This window comes from Sus scrofa, chromosome 2 (genome assembly GCF_054392235.1).
Source record: "Sus scrofa isolate SSC_HxYL_T2T_F1_AM1 chromosome 2, Sscrofa_HxYL_maternal_Yorkshire_Landrace_v2.0, whole genome shotgun sequence".
Classification (NCBI taxonomy): Eukaryota; Metazoa; Chordata; class Mammalia; order Artiodactyla; family Suidae; genus Sus; species Sus scrofa.
In genome coordinates, this window is record NC_139384.1 from 13,277,073 (window position 1) to 13,300,641 (window position 23,569).

The 23,569-nt window shown below is 43.9% G+C and overlaps 1 protein-coding gene across 1 annotated transcript; it reads left to right on the top strand.

Moving 5' to 3' along the window:
- Positions 1 to 3,619: 3,619 nt before the first annotated feature.
- Positions 3,620 to 6,033, top strand: LOC100514032 (olfactory receptor 5AP2-like). Its single transcript, XM_021083011.2, has 2 exons — positions 3,620 to 3,938; positions 4,446 to 6,033. The coding sequence occupies exon 2, from the start codon at positions 4,882 to 4,884 to the stop codon at positions 5,839 to 5,841; it is 960 nt and encodes a 319-aa protein (XP_020938670.2). The 5' UTR covers positions 3,620 to 3,938; positions 4,446 to 4,881; the 3' UTR covers positions 5,842 to 6,033.
- Positions 6,034 to 23,569: the final 17,536 nt, after the last annotated feature.

The following is a 23,569-nucleotide window of genomic DNA, read 5'->3' on the forward strand; positions in this document are numbered from 1 at the left end:
CTGGAGCCCTGGGCATGCTCTTGGTCTTCCCATGGGTCATCCAGTCCCGGCTCAAGCCCCACAGCGCCATCACCTCTCAGCTGAGAGCCCACTGCGCCAGAGCCTCTGTAATGCCCTTCAGCTCAATCATCACCATTCATAGACTCACAACCACCCCCGCTCCAGAAGCCTCAGCTGAGCCAGCAAAGGACAGTCACGGGAGAGTTGGGCCAGCTGACAAACAGATAACGAGGAAGCCACGTCCCCACCCCACAAAGCACACTCAGAGTCAGAACGAGGCTGGGAAAAGCCACAACTGGGAGATGATCAGTGGGCCTTTATAAACACAGTCCTGGTAACAGGTCCCTTGGCTCCTCCTTATGCCCATCGGCATTTCCGGTGCTTAGAAGTTAGCTTCACTTCTGAACATATCATTTTTTAAATTGCCAACATAAATAAGCTCCCCATGCCGTTAACAAGGCCCCAAGCGCCTCCTCGGATGAGTCCCTGGCGGCTGAAGTGCCAGGAGCGCTTCCAGCAGAGGGTCAGGCTCCAGAATCCCTGCCCCACGTGCCCCAACCTCCCTCAGGGCCCCACCACAGCTGGGACACAGAAACAGCAGGAAAAGGAACTCAGCACCCCCGCCCCACGACCTTCCCAGACACACCCTTCAGGGACACCAGGGTCTCCAGCCTGTCTCACCAGTGTCAGGGCCCAGGACACGTCCTCCATGTCCAGCAAAGGACCCCTGGGTCATTGAATCAGAACAACGGAGTGAAGTGTCCCCCAGGTTCCTGCAAGGGCCCAAGGGGCCAAGAGAACCTCTCTGCATCCAGACCCAGAATCCAGGAGACAGGAGACAGGAGACAGGAGGGCTGCTACCTGCTCCTGCTGAGTCTTCCTGCTGGCAAGATGGAGCCATAAGCCCCACCTCTCAAGAGACCCCACCCTCCCTCTGCTCAAGACCAAAGCCAGGGAGCCAGTGACCCAAATCCCCGAGGCCTGAACCTTCCAGGGCCCAGGAGAAGATAAGCAGTGGTGTCACCTGCATATCTTGGAAACCTCCCCAGAGCTCTGAGCCTCCAAAGCCACCTGGGGACCATGAGAGCACAGAGCTTGGCTTTACAGACTCTGGCAGGAGCAAGCTGCCCCCACAGCTTCAGTCCTGAGTGCCACGCTCTCTTGGCCTGAGCTGTGTGCCTTGTCATCGGATCTGGATGTGTGGCCCCTCAGCAGAAACCCCTCTAAGGAGGAGAACCTGCCAGACACAGGCTGGAGTGAAAGTGAGTCTCAGAATCACCCCCACGTGTCTGAGAACCTCAGAACACCAGCAAGGCTGTGGGTCAAGGTCACCACAATTGAGAATTATTGATAGCTGAGCCTCTGAAGGAATCAAGTGTTCATCTGGGAACTGGGATGGACGCAGAAGATGAGGAGGGACAGAGTGAGTGTGGACCTGGGGAAGACAGGGAGAAAGGGAACTGGGGGAGGAGGACAGGAAACCTCATTTACTGGAAAGCAAGATCAAGGAGCTCAGCCTAATACAATGCTGAATGTGACTCGTGTGTGTGTGTGTGTGTGTGTGTGTGTGTGTGTGTGTGTGTGTGAAGGAAATCGACTATCATCCTATGAGAGAAAAAGGACAACATTAATATTCACTGTAGATCAGACTCATGGACTTTGCGATTGGAACAAAACTAAACCCCTAAACTAAGAAAGTTAGAAAAGGAAAAGTGGGAGTTCCCTCTGCGGCGCAGTGGCTTAAGGATCCAGCGTTATCTCTGAGGCAGCATGGGTTTGATCCCCCGCCCAACACAGCAGGTTCAGGATCCCGAGTTGCTACAACTGTAGCATAGGTCACAGCTGCGGATCCTGTTCGACTCCGGGCCTGGGAACATCCATATGCCATGGTCTCAGCCAGAAAATTAAAAAATAAAAAAGGAACAGTAAGTATAAGAAAGACAAAGGGGCACCTGGGTGGAGAAACTGGAGGGCAGGGCGGGAAGCTGACTTGGCAGGATAAACTCCAAGGCTCAATACTGTCATAGGATTCAGCCACACCCCCAGGACCCTAACTTTCAGGGTTGCGTACTTTGACCTTTACAATAAACAGAAGGTTGTTCTATGAAGGGCATGAACAATGCTTCACAGAACAGTGTGTTCTGGTGAATTCCCCTCTAGTCGCATAATCACAAGACCAGCTCTGGGAGGAAAGACAGGCAGCAGGGCAGAAGGCAGCATCCTAGAATTCACTAGCTCTAGGGCCACAGTCTTCAAACTGGGCTTGTGTGTCTTGAAGGATAAAGGAAGAATTTTAAAAGTGCTCAGAGGCTTAAGGGAACTAATTTCTAGAACCTCAGTGTCCTTATCTACCCTTTCCTAAAACCAGGGTCCTTCAGAATGCATTGATGGTGGAAGTGTCTCCTCCTTTCTCATCTTCCCTTTCACAATAGCCTTCTTTCCACTTTTGAAAAGCAACACATGCTTCTAACCCATCTGGAAGCTTAGTATAAGGCATTTCACCAACATACAAAACTTCCAGGATACCACACCAAGAGAAAATCTCACAAGACAGGTGTTGAAAAGTAAATGACTTTCATCATGACCTATAAAAAAATCATTTTTAAGTCGGATGAAAGTGTTTCACCAAAATGGAGAGAGGTTCTTTTCAAATTAACAGACAATGACACATTAAAAATAAATGTTGCTGATACATCACTATGTGATTATTGGCATTAAATAAGAAAGGATTCATTGAATTAAATGACATTGCTATAATAAAACTCCTTATAGGCTCATCTCTTCATTCATATTAACGTGGTTTCTCAAAAATTCTTACTTCACATGCAAGATATTTGCCAGAGACCACAGCTAGGAGAGGCCAAGGTAGTTAAACAGATCCCTGTGAGCTGGTCAGACTCTCCTAAAACTGTCTCTTACAATCAGATACAGAGTATCCTTTTTCTAGACACACATATGGATTCTCCATGTGCTGTGTAGAGGTAGGCTACACTACATACAAAGATCCGTACCCAGGCAGGAAGCACAGAGAAGATGCCCTCACTCACTGTCTGAGTGACAGGACCAAGTGTGACCTCAGATAACTTCCATGCCAAACCTTGACTTTCCCAGGGAAGGATCAGAGGCCCAGGGACAGGAGAATCACCCAAGCTAAGAGAGCTCATGGGCAGCAGAGCCAGAACTAGAAAGCAGGTCTCCACCTGTCAGTTCAGTGTCCTTCCTGCCACAGCCTGTACCTCTTACAACAGGTGGGAACAAAGCCTGTTTGTTTGGGGCTGGGGAGGGCTCTTCTAGGTTCTTCTGCAAAGTGACAATACAATTCCTCCTTCTCCTCTATACACACTGCTTGGCACAGATGAAGAGGTTGGGGAGGTTTTCCCAGGGCTGATAATAGCATGTAACCCAAACTCTCAACCAGGAGGGAACGGAGATGCTGAAGGGAGGAAAGAAAGGACTCTGGGCACTTCCAGCCCTCCTGAGGAGAAGCACCTTGGAGGAGAGTCAAGGAAGCACCGAAACACCCTTTCTGAGCTCATGGTCTCCCGGGTGACATGGAACTCAATGGATTCTCCGAGGACAAACCGGTTATGACACAGAGGAGGGGGACCCTGAGGATGTTTACATGCAAGACAGGATGAAGAGTGATACCGGCTGCAATGGGGATGAGCCTTGAAGATACAAAGCAGGACAAGCCGGGCACCAAAGTTCCTGTTTTTGAGTCCATTTATATGAACGGTCCAGAAGAGGCAACTCTAAAGAGACAGGGTTGCCAAGGGCTGGGGGAAGGGGAGCGTGGGAAGTGACTGCTCATGAGCATGGAGTGTCTCTTTCAGATAATGAAAATGTCCCAGAATTAAACAGTGGGGATGGGTGCGCGACATTATGAGGTGCATACGAGCACTGAATCGTACCATTTAGAATGGTGACTTTTATGCTATGTGAACTCTTTCTTGATGGTTTTTTTTTTTTTTTTTTTTTTTTTGTCTTTTTGCTATTTCTTTGGGCCGCTCCCGCGGCATATGGAGGTTCCCAGGCTAGGGGTCCAATCGGAGCCGCAGCCACTGGCCTACGCCAGAGCCACAGCAACGCGGGATCCCAGCCGCGTCTGCAACCTACACCACAGCTCACGGCAACGCCGGATCGTCAACCCACTGAGCAAGGGCAGGGACGGAACCTGCAACCTCATGGTTCCTAGTCAGATTCATTAACCACTGCGCCACGACGGGAACTCCCAATGATACAAACTTTTTTTTTTTTTTTTTTTTTGCCTTTTTAGGGCCACACCCACCAGAATATGGAGGTTCTCAGGCTAGGGGTAGAATTGGAGCTGTAACCGCCAGCCTACACCACAGCAATGCTGGATCCATAATTCATTGAGCAAGGGCAGAGATCGAACCAGAATCCTCATGGATACTAGTCAGGTTCCTTAACCACTGAGCCACAAGGGGAACTCCTTCTTTCTTGATGTTTAAAAGGACAGAAGGAAATAACTGTCAAAGGGCATCAGGAACATATTTACTCACAGAGGCACAAGAGATTGGGGAAGAGGCCTCACAATTACTGATCACCTACTGAGTCCCCGACCTTCAGAGGTCTTGTCATTTAGGACACGCAGCGAGCCTGAGAAGTAGGCATGTTTTCCCCATTTCATACAAGATAAAACTAAGGGTCAAGGATAGAGAACTGGTGAGTGCCATCGTCAGAACTAAGCCTTGCATCTGCCTGGCTTCACAGCCGGGTCCTCTGCACTGTGGCAGGATGCTTCCCACTGGCTTCTCGTAGAAGAAGCCTTGCACCTGCTCTTCCCCCTCACTGTACCTTGCACAGGTGGGCATGCTCAAGCAATACTGTCTGAGTGATTAGCCATTGTCACCTCTGCAGATGGCTCCTGGAGACCCGGCCCGTGCCAGTGGCAACGACACCCCAGTCACCCAGTTCATCTTGCTGGGGTTCTCCAAGTATCCAGACCTCCAGGGGCTTTTCTTTGGAGGCTTCCTGCTCATCTACGCCGTGACAGTGGTGGGCAACCTGGGAATGATGGCACTCATCTTCACAGACTCCCGCCTCCACAGCCCCATGTACTTCTTTCTCAGTGTCCTCTCTTTTCTTGATATCTGTTACTCTTCTGTGGTCACACCCAAGCTGTTGGCCGATCTTCTGGTCTCGGACAAGTCCATCTCTTTCGCGGGCTGTGTGGTCCAGATGACCTTCTTTGTGATGCATGCGACCGCAGAGAGCTTCCTCCTGGCCTCCATGGCCTGTGACCGCTACATGGCCATCTGCCGACCCCTCCATTATGGCTCCATCATGACCAAGGAAACCTGTCTCCAGCTAGTGGCTGCTTCCTACGCATTTGGTGGAGCTAACTCTGCTATTCAGACGGGGAATGTCTTCTCTCTGCCTTTCTGTGGGCCTAACCAGGTGGCACACTTCTTCTGTGACATCCAACCCCTCCTCCGCCTGGCTTGTGCCAACACAGCCGTGGCAGGAGTGGTCCTCTATATCTTCTCTGCTCTGGTTACCTTTCTGCCGGCTGCCCTCATCCTCACCTCCTACAGCTCAGCCTTGGCGGCCATTGGGAGGATGCGCTCAGCAGCTGGGAGGGAGAAGGCCCTCTCTACCTGTGCCTCCCACTTCCTGGCCATTGCCCTCTTCTATAGCACTGTCATTTTCACCTATGTCCAACCGCATGGGTCCACGAATGATGCCAGTGGCCAAGTCGTGTCTGTCTTCTACACCATCATAACCCCCATGCTCAACCCCTTCATCTACAGCCTCCGCAACAAGGAGGTGAAGGATGCCCTGCAGAGGAAGCTCCGGATCAAGCTCTTTCCCTGCTGAGCCCTGCAACGTTGCTTATGAGAGAAAGGAAGGCTTGGTATCTTCCAGATCACGTTATGAATTGACTCCCACCGGGAGCATTCTGGTTTGGAAGGAGGAGGGATTAAGGAAGAAGCAGCAAATATCATAATTTGTGATTCTCTGATTTTACAAATGAAGGATCTGCGACTCAGTAAAAATAAGTTAACTACCTAAGTCATATCTAAGTTGGTGAGAGAGTGAGAGTTCAACATCAGGACTGCCTCATCGAAACCAGAGATATTTCTTTCTTCTTTCTCTCTTGCTTGCTTGCTTGCTTGCTTCTTTTCTTTCTTGCTTGCTTTTGAAGGCCACACCGGCAGCAGCATATGGAAGTTCCCAGGCTAGGGATCGAATTGGAGCTGCAGCTGCCAGCCACAGCCACAGCCGCAGCAACAGGGGACCTAAGCCGTGTCTGCAACCTACACCACAGCTCGCAGCAATGCCGGACCCTTAATCCACTGAGTGGAGGCCAGGGATGAAATCCACATCCTCATGGATACTGGTCATGTTTGTTACCACTGAGTTATATCTTAGTTATATCTGGGACACAAATTATGTCTTTGATTGGCAACTCATCATAACTCCCAAGAAACATCAGACAAGGGGCAGCACAAGCCTTCCAGTTTTCCACTTATTTAGTGAAGTGGGGGTAGGCTACAGTGACTCAATTCTTTCTTCTTTGTCCAAAAAGAAAGAAGACCAGGATAGAAGTGTCCTTAGTTCTTACTGCTGCAGCATTTTGCTGAGCTGTCTCACTAAATAAAACCTCAGGATCAAGAGAGACTTTTCTTCATACATCTGTTTTCTAGCCTGATGTAGGTACACGTCTCTTAATTCTCAAGGGTGTGTGTGTGTGTGCGTGCCCATTATTTAGGCAGCTAGAGCATTATATAAAACAATCTGCTTTAGGAGACTGATTCCCAAAAATTGTACTTTGCCTGAACATCTTTAAATCAATGTGGAATACAGTGAGTATACATGTTTTAGAGAATCACATAAGACAAGAAGCGGAGCTTGACCTAATTTGGTGGTGAATGTGGCACTGGAAGGCTCGCTCTTAAAATAATGAAAAGTCTGAACCTGAACTGAGTTTCTTCACCCTAAGATTTTTGGATCATTAAAAAGACTTTTTTTTTTCTTTTTTTTTTTGTGTGTGTGTGTGTGTGTGTGTGTTTCCATTGTGGTGCAGTGGAAACGAATCAGGCTAGTATCCATGAGGATGCATATTCCATCCCTGGCCTCACTAAATGAGTTGAGGTTCCGGCATGGGTCAAAGACGAGGCTCAGATCCCATGTGCTGTGGCTGTGGTGTAGGCTGGAAGCTGTACCTCCGATTTGACTCCTAGCCTGGGAACTTTCATATGCTGAGGGTGTGGCCCTAAAAAGAAAGAAAAAAAAAAAAGGCTTTTTTCAGATATCTTAATGATGTTGTTTCTCTAAATTTAGAAAATCATACCATATACACAAAGTTTATCACAGCATCATTTTTGAAAACAAAAAATGATGTTCAAAGGAGGAAAAGGATTAAATGGTTCACTCCCCCAGATGGATTATGATGTAACCACTAAATGGCATGCTTGCTTATGAAGACTACACAATAACACGGAAAACAGCAGGCCAGAACATCCAGAGTGTGATTGCAACAGTGTGATAAAAATTAGTGGCAGAAAACCTGGGAAGAACACACAGACATGTAACGATGGTTGTAGTACAATGTAGCACAATGGGAAAAGGTTTTTCTATTTTTCTCAAACATTTTCCAAAACTTCTTTGAATGAACATTGTTCGATTTTGATCATTTCTTCTGAAAAATGAAAAATTTTTAAATTCCTTTCACAAAGCTAAGGGTAAACATTTCTTTCGCCTTTTCTCATTAAGCAAATATTTGCTAAATTCCTCCTATGGGCCACATTCCTTGAACTAATAAACCAAGTTTTTAATTGAGGTAAGACTGGAACATTGTGCTGAAGACACTTGGGAAAAAGTCTTCGAATTCACTCACCTGTACACATATTTCTGAGGCAATTAAGTACAACACGGTGTGGGAGGCCCCACCTAGATTCATAGTCAGAACATGTGTTAGTCACACAGCTTCCGCTACAGTAACCAGTGAAGCCCACAGTGTCAGTCGGTCAACACCAACAAAGGCTTCTACCCATGCTAACCTGGAGACAGAGTCTCCAGGGCAACCTCTATCCCTCCATCAGTATCTGGACCCCTTTCTTCTTGCCATGCCACCACCTCAACCTTGGAGTCCCCCCAAGACCTTGACGGTGGAGGAAATGGTCAGGAAGACCAAGCAGATGGCTTTTAATTACTTGGCCTGAGGTTGGCTCACGTCACTTCAACCCACACACCTGAGATAGCCTAAAACCAGTCTATGGGTCAACCTAACTTGCAGTGGAGAGTGGGGAATACAGCCTTTTTAAAATCCAGAGATAGGAACACTAAGTGAGATTTATTACACACATAGCTTTGCCTCTGTCCTGGCCAAATGGACCATTGATTATACCATCATCTATATGGAGTTCTAAAATATCACAGATCAGGAGTTCCCTTCATGGCTCAGCAGTTGACAAACCCAACTAGGATCCATGAGGATGCGGGTTCGATCCCTCACCTCACTCAGTGGGTCAGGGATCTGGCGTTGCCATGAACTGTGGTGTAGGTCGAAGATGTGGCTCAGATATGACTATGGCGTAGGCTGGCAGGTGCAGCTCTGATTCAACCCCTAGCCTGGGAATTTCCATATGCCCCAGGTGTGGCCCTAAAAAGCAAAAAAATAAATACAAAATTTAAAAAGATAATAAAACATTACAGATTAAATCTGAAATAAGCTTCTAGTTAATTCACATTTCTACATAATTGAAGTGGACTCTTTCTTTGGGTGGAAATTTTAAAAAATCCTTTGCCTGTACTGTGTAATTTTTGAATCACATATTTATGTTCATGGTGCCACTACAAGCAGTAAAACTACTTCTGAGACCAGCTAGTTGGCAGTTGCCTGAAACCAGAGGTCATAGTTCCCTTGAATCCTAAAACTAAATAATGCACAACACAGTAGTATTTACTAAGAGGGATCTTCTCTAAATTGAACCCTATATTACCAAGAGTTAGTACACACACATACACTCCTAATGCGATAAAAAGAAACCACAAAAAAGAAAGCATTTTGAAAATATCACACTCAGAAAACAGCAAAGAAAATACAAGTTAAATGTGCATATTATATGGCTGTGCTGTACAATTTTAAATTAATAGACAATCAGTTGCTCTCCACCTTGACCCTAGAAATGTTGAACAAGTATTTATACTTTAAATGGGGAGAAGGGAAAATTGGTGTCCTGTCCCATCCATGACTAGGACAATGCCGGGCACATTAGCGGCACTCAATAAATATGTTCAGTAAATGAATGGATGGGCCTCTTCCTGCTTGTTGTCCCTGGAACAGTGTCAGCACCTGAGAGCTTTTAAGAAACGTAGAATCGGGAACCTCACCCCAGAACCTAAAGAATCAGAATCTGCACTTTAACAGGAACCCCAGTGATTGGGATACACATTCAGCTCTGAGAAGCACTGATCCACGTGCCTCCATCTAGCTCTAAATGCGAGAGTCAACAAGGGATGCAAATCTCCTCCCAGAGCCCACAGTTTAGTCTGGGAGGGTGTTCCTAGAAGAGGGAAATTCATGACAAAAGCCAAGAAGTGACACAACAATGTGCCCTCTTCCCTGATCTGGCAATACCACTCCTGGGTACATATCCAAAAGAAACAAAAACACTTACTCGAAAAGATACATACACCCCAATGTTCATGGCAATATATTTACAATTGCTAAGGTATGAAAGCAAGTACCTATCAACAGATAAATAGATAAAGAAGAGATACATAAACACACAGTGGAATACTACTCAACCATAAAAAATTTAAATTTCTCCATTTGCAGCAACATGGATGGACTTGAAGGGCATTAGGCGAAGTGAAATAAGTCAGACAGAAAAAGACAAATGCTTGCTGTGGCTGTGGTGTAGGCCGGCAGCTACAGCTCCGATTCGATCCCTAGCCTGGGAACTTCCATATGCCTCAGGTGCGGCCCTAAAAAGACAGAAAAAGAAAAGAAAAAGAAAAACAGAATGGAAAAGACAAATGTTGTATAATATCACTGCTAGATCCATGTTTTAAAATTTTATATCCATGGAATAGTACTGTGTGTATTATGTTACTTCCTTATTTCATTTCCTTATTTCACTCAACACTCAGTATGTTTCAGACACGTATTCATCTTGATGCATAGACCTGTAATCCATTTATTCTACTGTTTAGTATCTGCTGTATGAACATGCTCTATTTTATTCATCCGTTCCTAGAGTTGACAGATGTTTGTCTTGTCTCCCCTTTTTTGCTATGACAAAGGTGCTGCCGTAAGCATTTCAGGTACATATTGCATGAGGCAAATGTGCAATAATTTCCCTTGATCATGTACCTCTATTCATTGACCTGCTGGATCATAGTGTACATGTATGTTCAACGTTTTAATTTCATGCCAAATCGTTCTCAAAAGTGGTCCGTCCAATTTAAACAGAGCCATCACTAATACTTGGATTGTCCGATTTTTAATTTTTACTGTCTTGGAGAGCATACACGTGTATCTTGGAATTCTAATATCCCTAATTGCCAAGGAGGTTTTCAAACATTCATGGGCCAACCAAGACCTGTATGTCTCTGTTTAAGCTGTGAGAAGTGGGATGAGTCACTTCCCTTAGTTCCTCTTTTCCTCATCAGTAAAGAGAATAACATACGGTTTACACAATATTGCCTCTTTGAGGAAAGGACCTGCCACTGTCAAAATGACATTGACTTAGCTTACTCTAGATACCGCTTTGACCAGTATTGTTCTTGGGGGTTGGTCGCTGGAGGATGCATCTCGAGGATGCAGCACTCAGAGGAGGGATGGTGGGAGCACCAAGAGAGGCAGCCTGGGAGAAAGGAGAGGGCTCCATCAGCCAGTGAAAAAATACCAAAAACCCCAAATCCTCAATGTTTATTGCCCTGGTTAAGGTAACTAACAGCGTTAATAAACAAACCCCAAGTTTCAGTAGCTTAACAAAAAAACAGAGTTTATTTCTTTTTCCTGTGTTCCCTGTTAGAAGACAGCTTTTCTCCACTGACTTAGGAATCCTTCCACTTGGCTCTACTCTAGTACATGTGAAAGTGACAGATCAGTAGAATGTGTAAGTAAGAAAATGACTAAATTTGTAAAGAGCACACGTAAACATGGATGGTCTTTCTCCCTTCATGAGGAGACTGCAACCAGATAAATCGCATCCTCAGTTTGGACCATGAACCTCCCTTTGTGAAGTGTTAGCGGATGCCGACTCTCAGCCCCATTTAGAATAGGTTCTTATCCAATGCTCCAAACTCACCTGCAGGAAAAGTGTGGCTTTATTTTTTCTTGGCAAGTTTCTTTGGAGCTCCTCGTCTGCCAGATGGCAGGAACATTCCCTGTGTCGGTTCTGGCAATCACAGTCACTTTAAGAGTTCCCCCAATCCAACCCCCATGCGCACCCGCACTCCTTTCCCTTCCCTGGGGTGAAAGCAGCAAGGATCAAGGGTGGGATAGATAGGGATCTTGCCTGGCCCTCTGTCATGGTCTGTCCATGCTGCCATTTACTGTGACATCCTATCCCATCTGGTTTCCAACTCCTAGACCATGAAATTTTGGTCATGACTCCATGTCCCAAAAGGAAAGTTCTTCCAGTCTCTTGGCTACTCCTTGAACTCTTTCAGAGAGCATCAGACACATTCACACACCACTCTGGGTCTCTGCTTGGCCCTTCCACACACACCCATATTTTTTTCTTTTTTTTTTTTTTTTTTAGGGCCACACCTGCGTCGTATGAAAGTTCCCAGGCTAGGGGTTGAATCTGACCTGTAGCTGCCAGCCTACACCACAGCCACAGCAATGCCAGATCTGAGCGGCATCTTTGACCTACACCACAACTCATAGCAATGCCAGATCCTTAACCCACTGAGCAAGGCCAGGAATCGAACCCATGTTCTCATGGATACTAGTCAGTTTCTTTATCACTGAGCCATGATGGGAACTCCCACATGCACCCATTTTTTTTCCATCACTCCTGCACCTCAAGAGGTACAAAAGCTCTCAAGACTGGGCTACAAGAATCCCTTCTGGATAAACCAGCGTCTGAGCTCACTTCTGCGTTCCTCACCTTACAAGCCTAAGGAATTTTTATTTGGCCTTTGAGAGAAAGAAAACCACTGGAGAAAACTGGCTCTGACTGAACACATATTCTTATATGCCTGTGGTTAAGGCATGAGTTTCTGCCCTGGGTTACTGATGCCTCTAACTTTTGAAGTTCAGAAGCTTTTTATCACAAAAGTTTTATCTCTGCCTTGAGTTTCCAAAACATGCTTGAAACCTCGAAGGCCAGGGACTGACTTTTTCGGTATCTGCGCTATGCTGCAACAACCCAACCCCAAGGTGTGGCTGCCAAGAGGTCTAGTTTGAAGGGGGAAGGGTCACTGAGTTAAAAAAAAAAAATTTTTTTCAGAAAAAAATGTCAGCGTATCAAAGTAAGATCCTACTATATCTAATTGTAAAGGCCCACACATTTTTCTCCACCACAATTTCCTTTTGAGCCACACACTTTAGAAACATGTGTACGGCATTTTGAACATGTGTTTTAAATGTGGCTGTTTTCCTTTATCATTGAAAACAGTTGTTAGACTCTCTTAAATTTAATAAGAATCAAATTCACTGTTTTCGGCAAACCCAACGATACCCTTCTTTGTCTCAACTGTAAAACCATTAACATCATTCTTTTTCCATTTTCCACTATACTTCCATAAATAAGGGCAAACATGCAATAAAACGTTCAAGAAATTATACAAACATTGCCATATTTAGATGGCAGCACTGCTCAAATGAAACTATTGGCTGATCCTCAGCCCCGGAGGTACCACACAATAGTTATTTGTCTACTGAAATAGAAAAGTCAAATTTGGTATCAGAAGGGAGGTGAGTGGTGTGGCTATGTAACACATGAAAGGGCCAGTTGTACAAAAGTTAATGATGACCTGAATTTTCATTCATTCTTTTTTCGTTCACCCTTACCTAGCTTCACACCTCTAAGTAGAAACGATTGACAATTTTACTTGCAATGGCTTTATTGAGATAAAATTCCCAAACCCTGCAAGTCATCTAAGTAAGAAAAAAACCTGCCCCTCTCCTTTTCCCATGTCTCTCCTCTACCCTCACACTACTGCCACACTCGTAAAACTTTTTTTTGTTTGTTTGTTTTTTGGGCCATACCTGCAGCAGATGGAAGTTCCCAGGGTAGAGGTCAAATCGGAGCTACGGCTGCCGGCGGCCTACACCACAGTCACAGCAACGCGGGATCTGAGCTGCATCTGCGACTTATACCACAGCTCAGGGCAACACCAGATCCCCAACCCAATGAGCAAGGCCAGGGATCGAACCCGCAACCTCATGATTCCCAGTCAGATTCGTTTCCACTGCACCATGACAGGAACTCTGCATTGGCCCTTCTGGCATTATAAAATGCCCCGCTTTATCTCTAGTTGTATTTTTTTGTTTTAAATCTATTGTTTGATATCATTACAGCCACTCCAGATTTCTCTTGAGGCACAGTTCATTTTCCTTCATTTTTTTTCCCTCTTCTTTGGATTTCACAATCTCTATTGACCTTTTTTTTTTTTTTTTTTTTTTTTTTTTTTTTTTTTTTTTTTTATCTTTTTGTCTTCTTCTGGGGCTGTACCCACAGCATATGGAGGTTCCCAGGCTAGGGGTCAAATCAGAGCTGTAGCTGCTGGCCTACCCCACAGCCACAGCAACGCGGGATCCAAGCTATGTCTGCGACCTGCACCACAGCTCACAGCCATGCCAGATCCTTAACCCACTAAGCGAGGCCAGAGATCGAACCCACACCTCATGGTTCCTAGTCTGGTTCATTAACCACTGAGACACGACAGGAACTCCTCTATTGACCTATTTTCAAGTTCACTAATTCTTTCTTCTACCTGTTCGAATCTACTCTTTAGTCTCAGGAGAGGCTGGAGTGAGTTTTTTAATTTAGTTATTGTACTTCACAATTCACAAATTCCATTAGATTCTTTCTATAATTTCTATATCTTTATTCATATTCTCTACATAATAAGACATTATCATCATATCCACTTTTACTTCTTTAAGCCTGGTTTCCTTCAATTCTTTGAAAATAGTTATAATGGATACTTTGAAGTTTTTGTTCAATCTGGCATCTGTGGCCTCACAGGCAGTTCCTGTTGCCGGCTCTTTCTTTGAATGTTACATAATTGTTGAAAGTGAACACTCCAGGTAACATATTTCAGCACATCTGGATATTAATCTCCTCCTGCAGCCTCCAGAGCTTGTTATTGTCGTTTGTCTGTTTGTTGACTGGCTGGACTATTTCAGTGAAATCTATTTCCTCCACAGAGTGAAGGCCCTGATGTCAGCCCTCAGAGGGTGAGTATTGGGCATATGCAATGTCAGCCCTAGGACAGCAGTGGGTTTTAGCAGGACTCTCTTCTATTGTCTCTTTTCTTGCTCACTCCCAGCCCCTAGACTCTACTCATTGCCAGCTTTCTGTGCTGTTGTTTATGATAATGTCCTGGGACATAAATTACTCCCCAGTCTAGTCCAATTAAATTTGTACTCCATTGCAAAGGCAGTGCTTGAGGTTTGTTTCAAACTCAGGGGGAGTCTTCTTAGATGTCTCTCACTGGTTCTGTCTGATAAACTAGTTTGTCCATGCTTAGCTTGCATCATTCATGAAGCTACCAGTCCCTTCCCCTTCTTTTTTTTTTTTTTTGTAATGCTTTTTAGGGCCGCATATGTGGCATATGGAAGTTTCCAGGCTAGGGGTCAAATTAGAGCTGCAGCTGCCAGCCATAGCCACAGCCACAGCAACATGGGATCCAAGCTGAGTCTTTGACCTACACCACAGCTCAGAGCAATGCCAGATCCTTAACCCATTGAGCAAGGTCAGGGATCAAACCCACATCCTCATGGATGATAGTCGAGTTCATTTCTGCTGAGCCACAATGGGAACTCCTACCACTCCCTTCTTAATTGCTTTCCAACACACCCTCCATTGTTTTGTTTCATTTTGTTTTGTTTTTTTGTCTTTTGAGGGCCACACCCACGGGCATATGGAGGTTCCCAGGCTAGGGGTCTAATTGGAGGTGTAGCCACTGGCCTACGCCAAAGCCACAGCAACACCAGATGGGAGCTGCATCTGCAATTTACACCACAGCTCAAGGCAACACCAGATCCTTAACCCACTGACCGAGGCCAGGGATCGAACCCACAACCTCATGGTTCCTAGTTGAATTTGTTTCCGCTGCGCCACAACAGGAACTCCGACCCTCCATTGTTTTTTGAGAACACCCTTAGACATGAACTCTCCCACATTCTATTTCAAATAATCTGTTCCCTAAGGGAGAACTTTAGAGTTCTCCATTTTAGAGCCTGCCTCTTCCCCTGAGCAAAATACTGGAGCCAGGGTTCTGAGCTGAGGGTAGGGACAGGGGTGTACATCTCTCTGAGTGACAACTTTGGCTTAGGAGGAAGGTGCTAGGGGGGACAGTAGCCTCTAGTCTTCTCAGTTTGCTTCTCCTAGCATTTTACCTCTGCCCTACAAACACCCTGGGACTGGAGGCCTGTGTTCTCAGCATGCAGCCTCTGCCCACCCTCTCAGCTGCATGTGCCTGGAATTTAGCCTCTGCAATCAAGAGCTGCTGTAGATGAGAAATTTTAGTGTTCTGTGCCTCCTGGGAAGATATCATTGCTCTGAACAGGGAGCTAGAGGAAGAGGGAGCACTGTGTTCTTTGCTGCATCCACCTGGGGTGATGTTCCTTCAGGCAGAGCTGGGACAGGAAAGGGTTGAAATGTCACAGACTCCTGCTGTTCTTACCAAGTAGATTTTCTTGAATAAATATTTCTTAATTAGCTGTATGCCCTAAGGGTCATTATTATAAGGTATATATAATATATAAGGTATTATAAGGTATTATACCTTAAATGGGTACTGTTGTTTTTAATATTGACCAGGTATGCCTGTTTCTCCATAGAACTCTGGGCAAAGATTTTTCTCCTTGACCAAATTTTAAGCAGTCTCTTCTGAACCCTCTTTTTGACTGGGCCTTGTCCTTGGGCTGCTGAGGACAATCTTAGTAAAGAATCCTGCCAAGTCAATCCTCTAAGCTTTGAGATTTGATCATCCTTGATACATGATCAAATTCTTCATCTCCAACCCTTGATGTTTTATCACATTGACCAAGAATCCCCCCACTCTTGATGTCTCCTCTTAGTAATATCCCATCCATTGACCCTCTCACTCTGTGTCTTGGCTATACATTCCCACTTGTCCTAATTGTATTTGGAATCAAACTCAGTTGTGCACTGAAGCCTCTTTCCCCTACAGCAATACCACTGAATAAAATGTGTCTTTAGGGAGTTCCCATCATGGTCAGCAGAAACAAATCTGACTAGCATCCATGAGTACGCAGGTTCAATCCCTGGCCTTGCTCAGTGAGTTAAGGATCTGGTATTGCTGTGAGCTGTCGTATAGGTCACAGACACATCTAGGATCTAGCGTTGCTGTGGCTGTAGGCTGGCAGCTACAGCTCTGATTTAACCCCTCACCTGGGAACCTCCATATGCCACTCCTGTGGCCCTAAAACGACAAATAACAGGAGTTCCTGTCCTGGTGCAGTGGAAATGAATCCAACTAGGAACCATGAGGTTGTGGGTTCAATCCCTGGCCTCACTCAGTGGGTTAAGGATCCAGCATTGCCATGAGCTGTGGTATAGGTCACAGACGAGGCTCGGATCCAGCATTGCTGCAGTTGTGGCATAGGCCAGCAGCTATAGCTCCACTTTGACCCCTAGCCTGGGAACTTCCATATGCCATGGGTGCAGCCCTAAAAAGACAAAAGACACACACACACAAAAAAACCAAATAAAATAAAATGTGTTTTTACCATCTTTAGCATCCACCTCTGTTCATCTTTGATAATCCTTACACTGATATTCCAGAATTGAAACACTATATAACAATTTTTTAAACATTGCAAGTCATATGTAGTTTCTAAGCCCACAAATCACAGAATAAAAGAGTTTAAAATTGCCAAATGTGTTACTAGAGTATCACCTACATTACTAGCTTATTACATAAACTATTACATACAATTTCATTTCCTTCCAAACCTCCATTTCTTACCCCTTCTCACAAAGGCCTGTGATTTTTAAATCTCCAAAATTACACAAGCCTACTGCTATTATCTCTATAATTTCTCTACAGGTCTCTTACCTCTGTTCTCAGGATGTTGTCTGTCAGCTACAAGAGACATAAGCATGCAGCTCAATTGCTGTTGGTTGGGTCAGCAACACAGTGGTGTCAAGTGAATAAAAATATAGCCAGTGTCTGAGACTTACAAATGTATACGCAATAATTCTCCTTCGAGACTCCAGGCTATACCCACTCACCCCCAAGCTAGCTCTGCATCCTCTCATGCATGCTAATAATTGAATTAGTCATAGAGGATAAAAACAGAAATATGAATGCATAGAACTCATCGCAACTCCTTGCCATTTCATTGACAAGATGTAAGTCAGTAGTTTAAAAGAATGAATGACATTCATTCTAAGGGCTGAATGGAGATGACCAAGTAGTAATACTTTCCCATTGTTCCCTAATTCATGAAAAAATACCTCCTTTTCCTCTGTCTTTGGAATAGACCCAGATTTGCCAGAATATGGAAGAATGAGGAAGGAAGTTGGAGAGAAGAAGCCTAAGGTTGCCACTAGATTTTTCTGATAAGAATTATAAATGTTAAAGTTCCCATTGTGGCTCAGTGGTAATGAACCTGACTAGTATCCAGGAGGATTCAGGTTCCATACCTGGCCTTGCTCAGTGGGTTAAGGATCTGGTGTTGCCATGAGTTGTGGTATTGGGTCATAGATGTGACTAAGATCCCGCATTACTGTGGCGTAGACCAGCAGCTGCAGCTCCAATTCAACCCCTGGGCTGGAAACTTCCATATGCCACAGGTGCAGACCTACAAAAAAAAAAAAAAAAAAAAAGAAGAAGAAGAAGCAAAAATGCTAACAATGTTTCCTTTACATCACTGCTGTGCAATTCAAGCAGGATTAAAATTCTACATAATATCATGTAGGGAGATTTGCTTGGTCAACCATTCTGATTTTAAAAATTGATTCTAGACACCTGTGGTCAATTAATCTTTGACAGAGGAGGCAAGAACATAAAATGGGAAAAAGACAGTCTTTTCAGCAAGTTTTGCTGGGAAACCTGGACAGCTACATGCAAATGAATGAAACTAGAACATACCCTCACACCATGCACAAAAATAAATTCAAAATGGCTTAAAGACTTAAACATAAGACAAGACACCATCAAACTCCTGGAAGAGAACACAGGCAAAACATTCTCCGACATCAACCCTACAAATGTTTTCTCAGCTCAATCTCCCCAAACAACAGAAATAAAAGCAAAAATAAACCAATGGGACCCAATCAAACTGACAAGCTTTTGCATGGCAAAGGAAACCAAAAAGAAAACAAAAAGACAACTTACAGAATGGGAGAAAATAGTTTCAAAAAATGCAACTGACAAGGGCCTAATCTCTAAAATATACAAACAACTTATATAACTCAACAGCAAAAAAGCCAACAACCCAATTGAAAAATGGGCAGAAAACCTGAATAGACATTTCTCCAAGGAAGATATACAGAAGGCCAACAAGCACTTGAAACAATGCTCAATATCAGTGATTATTAGAGAAATGGAAATCAAAACTACCATGGGGTACCACCTCACACCAGTCAGAATGGCCATCATTAATAAGTCCACAAATAACAAATGCTAGAGGGGATGTGGATAAAAAGGAACCCTCCTGCACTGTTGGTGGGAATGTAAGCTGGTACAACCACTATGGAGAACAGTATGGAGGTACCTTATAAAACACCATACATAGAGCTACCATATGACCCAGCAATCCCACTCTTGGGCATATATCCAGACAAAGCTTTCCTTGAAAAAGACACATGCACCCCCATGTTCACTGCAGCACTATTCACAATAGCCAAGACATGGAAACAACCCAAATGTCCATCGACAGATGACTGGATTAGGAAGATGTGGTATATATATATATATATATATATATATATATATATACAATGGAATACTACTCAGCCATAAAAAAGAACAAAATAATGCCATTTGCAGCAACATGGATGGAACTAGAGACTCATACTGAGTGAAATAAGTCAGAAAGAGAAAGACAAATACCTCATGATATCCCTTATATCTGGAATCTAATATATGGCACAAAGGAACCTTTCTACAGAAAAGTAAATCATGGACTTGGAGAATAGACTTGTGGTTGCCAAGGGGACGGGGAGGGAGTGGGACTGACTGGGAGCTTGAGTTAACAGATGCAGACTGTTGCCTTCAGGATGGATTAGCTGTGGGATCCTGCTGTGTAGCACTGGGAACTCTGTCTAGTCACTTATGATGGAACATGCAATGTGAAAAAAAAGAATGTATACTTGGATGTATAACTAGGTCACCATGCTGTACAGTAGGAAAAAAATAATAAAAAATTTTTAAAAAATTGATTCTAGTGTGCTTCTCCCATGTATATACAAAGACAGGCAAAATGATAGTCAATGAAACATTATTGGAAAGGCCAAAAATTGGAAACAACCAAAGTGTACATCAATAGGAAAAAGATGAAATAAATTTGTTGGGGCCATACAGTAGAATCCTCTGCAAAGGGATTGATATGGGCAGATATCCAAATTACTTTGTTAAGTTTCAGAACTACACACACAGAATCATCACTATTAGTTTCAAGAAGAAAGTGAAGGAGGAAGGGATGGAGAAAGAAAGAAAAGAAAACATAAAACAGGAAGGAAAGGAGGGAGCAGGGAAGAAAGTATAAAGAGTATAAAGAGGTACCTATTTGGCCACCCCGAAGTATATGGAGTTCCTGGGCCAGGGATCAGATCCAAACTGCAGTTGTCACCTATGCCACAGCTTTGGCAATGCCAGATCCTTAATCCACTGTGCTGAGCCATGGATTGAAACTGCGTCCCAGTGCTCCAGAGGTGCCACCAGTCCCATCGCTCCACAGCAGGAACTCCTCTCCCTTTTTAGATATAACTTTTAAAATCTAAAGAAATATAGTATGTGGAATAGGAGGGGAAAAAATCTAAAAAGAATATTTTTCATCTAATTGTTAACTCCATCATCCCAACATCATCCACTAACTTTTCCTCCTTTGATTTGTGATGCTTTATCATAGTCTAATGTACAAAAGGACCTATATCTGTGCTAGTCCATTTAACATTTTGAATTATAGTTCATCTACTCATCACCCAATAAATTTATTTTTATTCTTAGCTTTCTATGTCCCTGGTTTCTGCAATGAACCTTAAAAACAACTCTATTCTTTTTCAAATCATACACTATCAGAGCTGATAGGAACCCAAATATAATGTTACCCAAATGTCTCATTTTATAAATGAGGAAATTTTGTGCATAGACTAAACTGTGGTCACACAGCTGGTTAAAGGAAGAAATAGGACTAGTACCCAAGTGTTTTTCATCTGTCAGAAGATAATCTAAAGCTAATCTTCCAACTTTTCTTTCCTTTTTTTTCACTTTTTAGGGCCACACCCTCGGCATATGAAGGCTCCAGGCTAGGGGTCCAATTGGAGCTGTAGCCACTGGCCTACACCACAAACACAGCAACGCCAGATCCGAGCCACATCTGCAACTTATACCACAGCTCACGGCAACACCGGATCCTTAACCCACTGAGCAAGGCCAGGGATCAAAACCAAAACCTCCTGGTTCCTTGTTGGATACATTTCTGCTGCACCACAATGGGAACTCCTAATCTTCCAATTTTTCAAATTATTTAACCTTAGAAAATTTTAGATGTGTTCATTTATTAATTGGGGTGTAGTAGGCAAAAAAAAAGGGAACCCAATGTGCAAATGAACCTCAGGAAATCTAAAAGAAGACAGAACCCTAGAGCTCTATTTGTATGAGACTCCTCCCCAGCCCAGTCTCTGGGAAACATGTTCCAAGTTCTTGAATGGAGGGATCTATAAGAAATTGAAAGAGGAAATTCCCATCATGGCTCAGTGGTTAACGAATCAGACTAGGAACCATAAGGTTGCGGATTCGATCCCTGGCCTCGCTCAGTGGGTTAAGGATCTGGCGTTGCTGTGAGCTGTGGTGTAGGTTGCAGACTCGGCTCAGATCCCGCATTGTTGTGGCTCTAGCGTAGGCCAGCGGCTACAGCTCCTAGCTTGGGAAACTCCATATGCCACAGCCCTAGGAGAGAGAGAAAGAGAAAGGAAGGAAGGAAGGAAGGAAGGAAGGAAGAAAAAGAAATTAAGAGTAAATCCACTCTTGAGCAGGGGAGGTTGGGGGGTGGTCACTAGAGCTGAGGATCCAGAGTTGGCCAACAAGGACTTCTACTTATCAAAGGAAGAAAACTGTATTCCAATTTCAAAGCAGGAACAGCATGGGAAAAAGATAGCAGGAGTCTTAGCAGAGACAAAGAGGAAGTAACAGTAGCCACAGCAGAAAGAGCAAGAACAAAGGAGGCACGTCTCCTGAGAGTTGAGATTGCCATTGGTAAATGGCAAACTGGGTTGGGGTTTATAGGCCAAAGCTCTGTCATAATATTTACACAAGCCTGAAATCTCTGAGAGGACGTGGGTTAAGATTGAAAAGTTATGCTTGTAGTATTAATGAAACAAACCCCTTCATCCTCAGGGGAGAGGGAGTTGCTTCCATTTATCCTCTCTCAGCCCTATTTACCCACACTTCATTTAATGTCGTGCTTGTGTGCAAACCCTTTGAAGTATTTTCACTACATGGTGCAATTTCTAGATGTGGTAGGATATTCGCATTGAGTTAACCTTTCTTAAAATAAGTCGGCGCGGTATACCAAGAGCCTTAAAATGTTCGTAACCCTTGACACAGAAATTCTTCTTCTAAGGAAATAATCCAGATGACAAAGATTTATGCACAAAGATGTTTATTATAGCATATAACACTATAATACTTATAATATTATACATAAGCATTATACCTAAGTATCCAACAACTGAGCAAAAGTTAAATAATTAATGGTATATCCATTTGATTAAAAGTCATGCAGCCATGAAAAGTATGGTCTTGAATAATTAACTGGGAGATGTTATAAAACAACGTTAGACAAGCAAAGCCGTTAACTGGGTTGTTTGTATTGCATGAGTTCTATTATTTTTTTTTTTAAAGTAGGAAAACACTAGATGGAAGAATGCCAAATGTTACTAGTAGTTGCCTCTGGATGGTAGGACCCAGGATTATAACTGACTTATCTTCTGCTTTAAAAAAACAAGAACAGGAGCTCCCTGGTGGCTCAGCAGGTTAAGGATCTGGCTTTGTGGCTGCTGTGGCAAGGGTTTGATCCCTGGCCATGGGACTTCTGCATGCCGAAGGAATAGCCAAAAAAAAAAAAAGTAACTTTCCATACTTTCTAAATTTTTTTTCAATTATCACATTAAAAATTTATAGCCAGTAAAATAATCAATTAAAAGGAAGTTATTCAATGGCCTTCCCTACTCTGTCGTCAGTTTTGAACCTCAAGGATGTACCTGGACCAGCTAGCATTTAGGTTTAACTCTGCAAACCTGTTTACTTGTATTCCTCTACCCCACTTTGTTGCTGTTATTTCATTAGGCATATTTACTTATGGCAAGGGTAAGAAGGGGAACACAACATTTTTGGATCTACCAAGGAAGTACACTGTCCTACTTCTTTGAAAAAAGATGGAAAGAATTTTTTTCTTTTTTATGGCTGCACCCTTGGCATACGGAGGCTCCCAGGCTAGGGGTCAAATTGGAGCTGTAGCCACAGGCCTACGCTACAACCACAGCAACGCCAGAACCGAGCCGGCGTTGCTGCAACCTACGCTACAGCTCACAGCAACGCCAGATCCCTAACCCACTGAGCAGGGCCAGGAATCAAACCTGCATCCTCTTGGGTACTAGTCAGGTTAGGGCTCATTACCGCTGAGCCAGGATGGAAACTCCAAGATGGAACTAATTTATCTGCAAGGCTGATTTAAAACAACACCTGTTGAAAGAAGTCAGGAAGTCTATCAGTTTGAGACTTTTTCCTTTTTCCTCTACCATTTCTAATCCTGGGCATTGTGCTCCTGAATCTCATTCCAAGGTTCTAACTCTGGACCACTGGCTAGCCACATGAATAACACACCTGAGATGAGGAAAACAAACATGCAAAAGCACAAGACATCTTGCCTTGGGTGGGAATCTGCATCTCCAGAACAGGGAATTTCCATTCATGATAGGGGAAAGTAAATACAGAAAGAATTGATGAAAGATGAATGAAAGGAAGAGGGGAAATGTGGCTTTCTTAGACATGACTTGGCTCTCTCAATTTAGAACCATGCCTGGAAATGAAAGAGACCTAGTCGCATTGTTGGGCTCTAGAGTTTCTTTAACAAGGGGTTTCACTATAGCCCCAGAGAAAAGTAGTCTTTTTCTTTAGGTGAGGACCAGGACTCTAGAATTTGAACTCCTGTAGCCATAGG

Bases quoted from the DNA above. Each gene is read 5' to 3' on its own strand.
- LOC100514032 (XM_021083011.2), top strand. From the start codon at position 4,882: ATGGCTCCTGGAGACCCGGCCCGTGCCAGTGGCAACGACACCCCAGTC.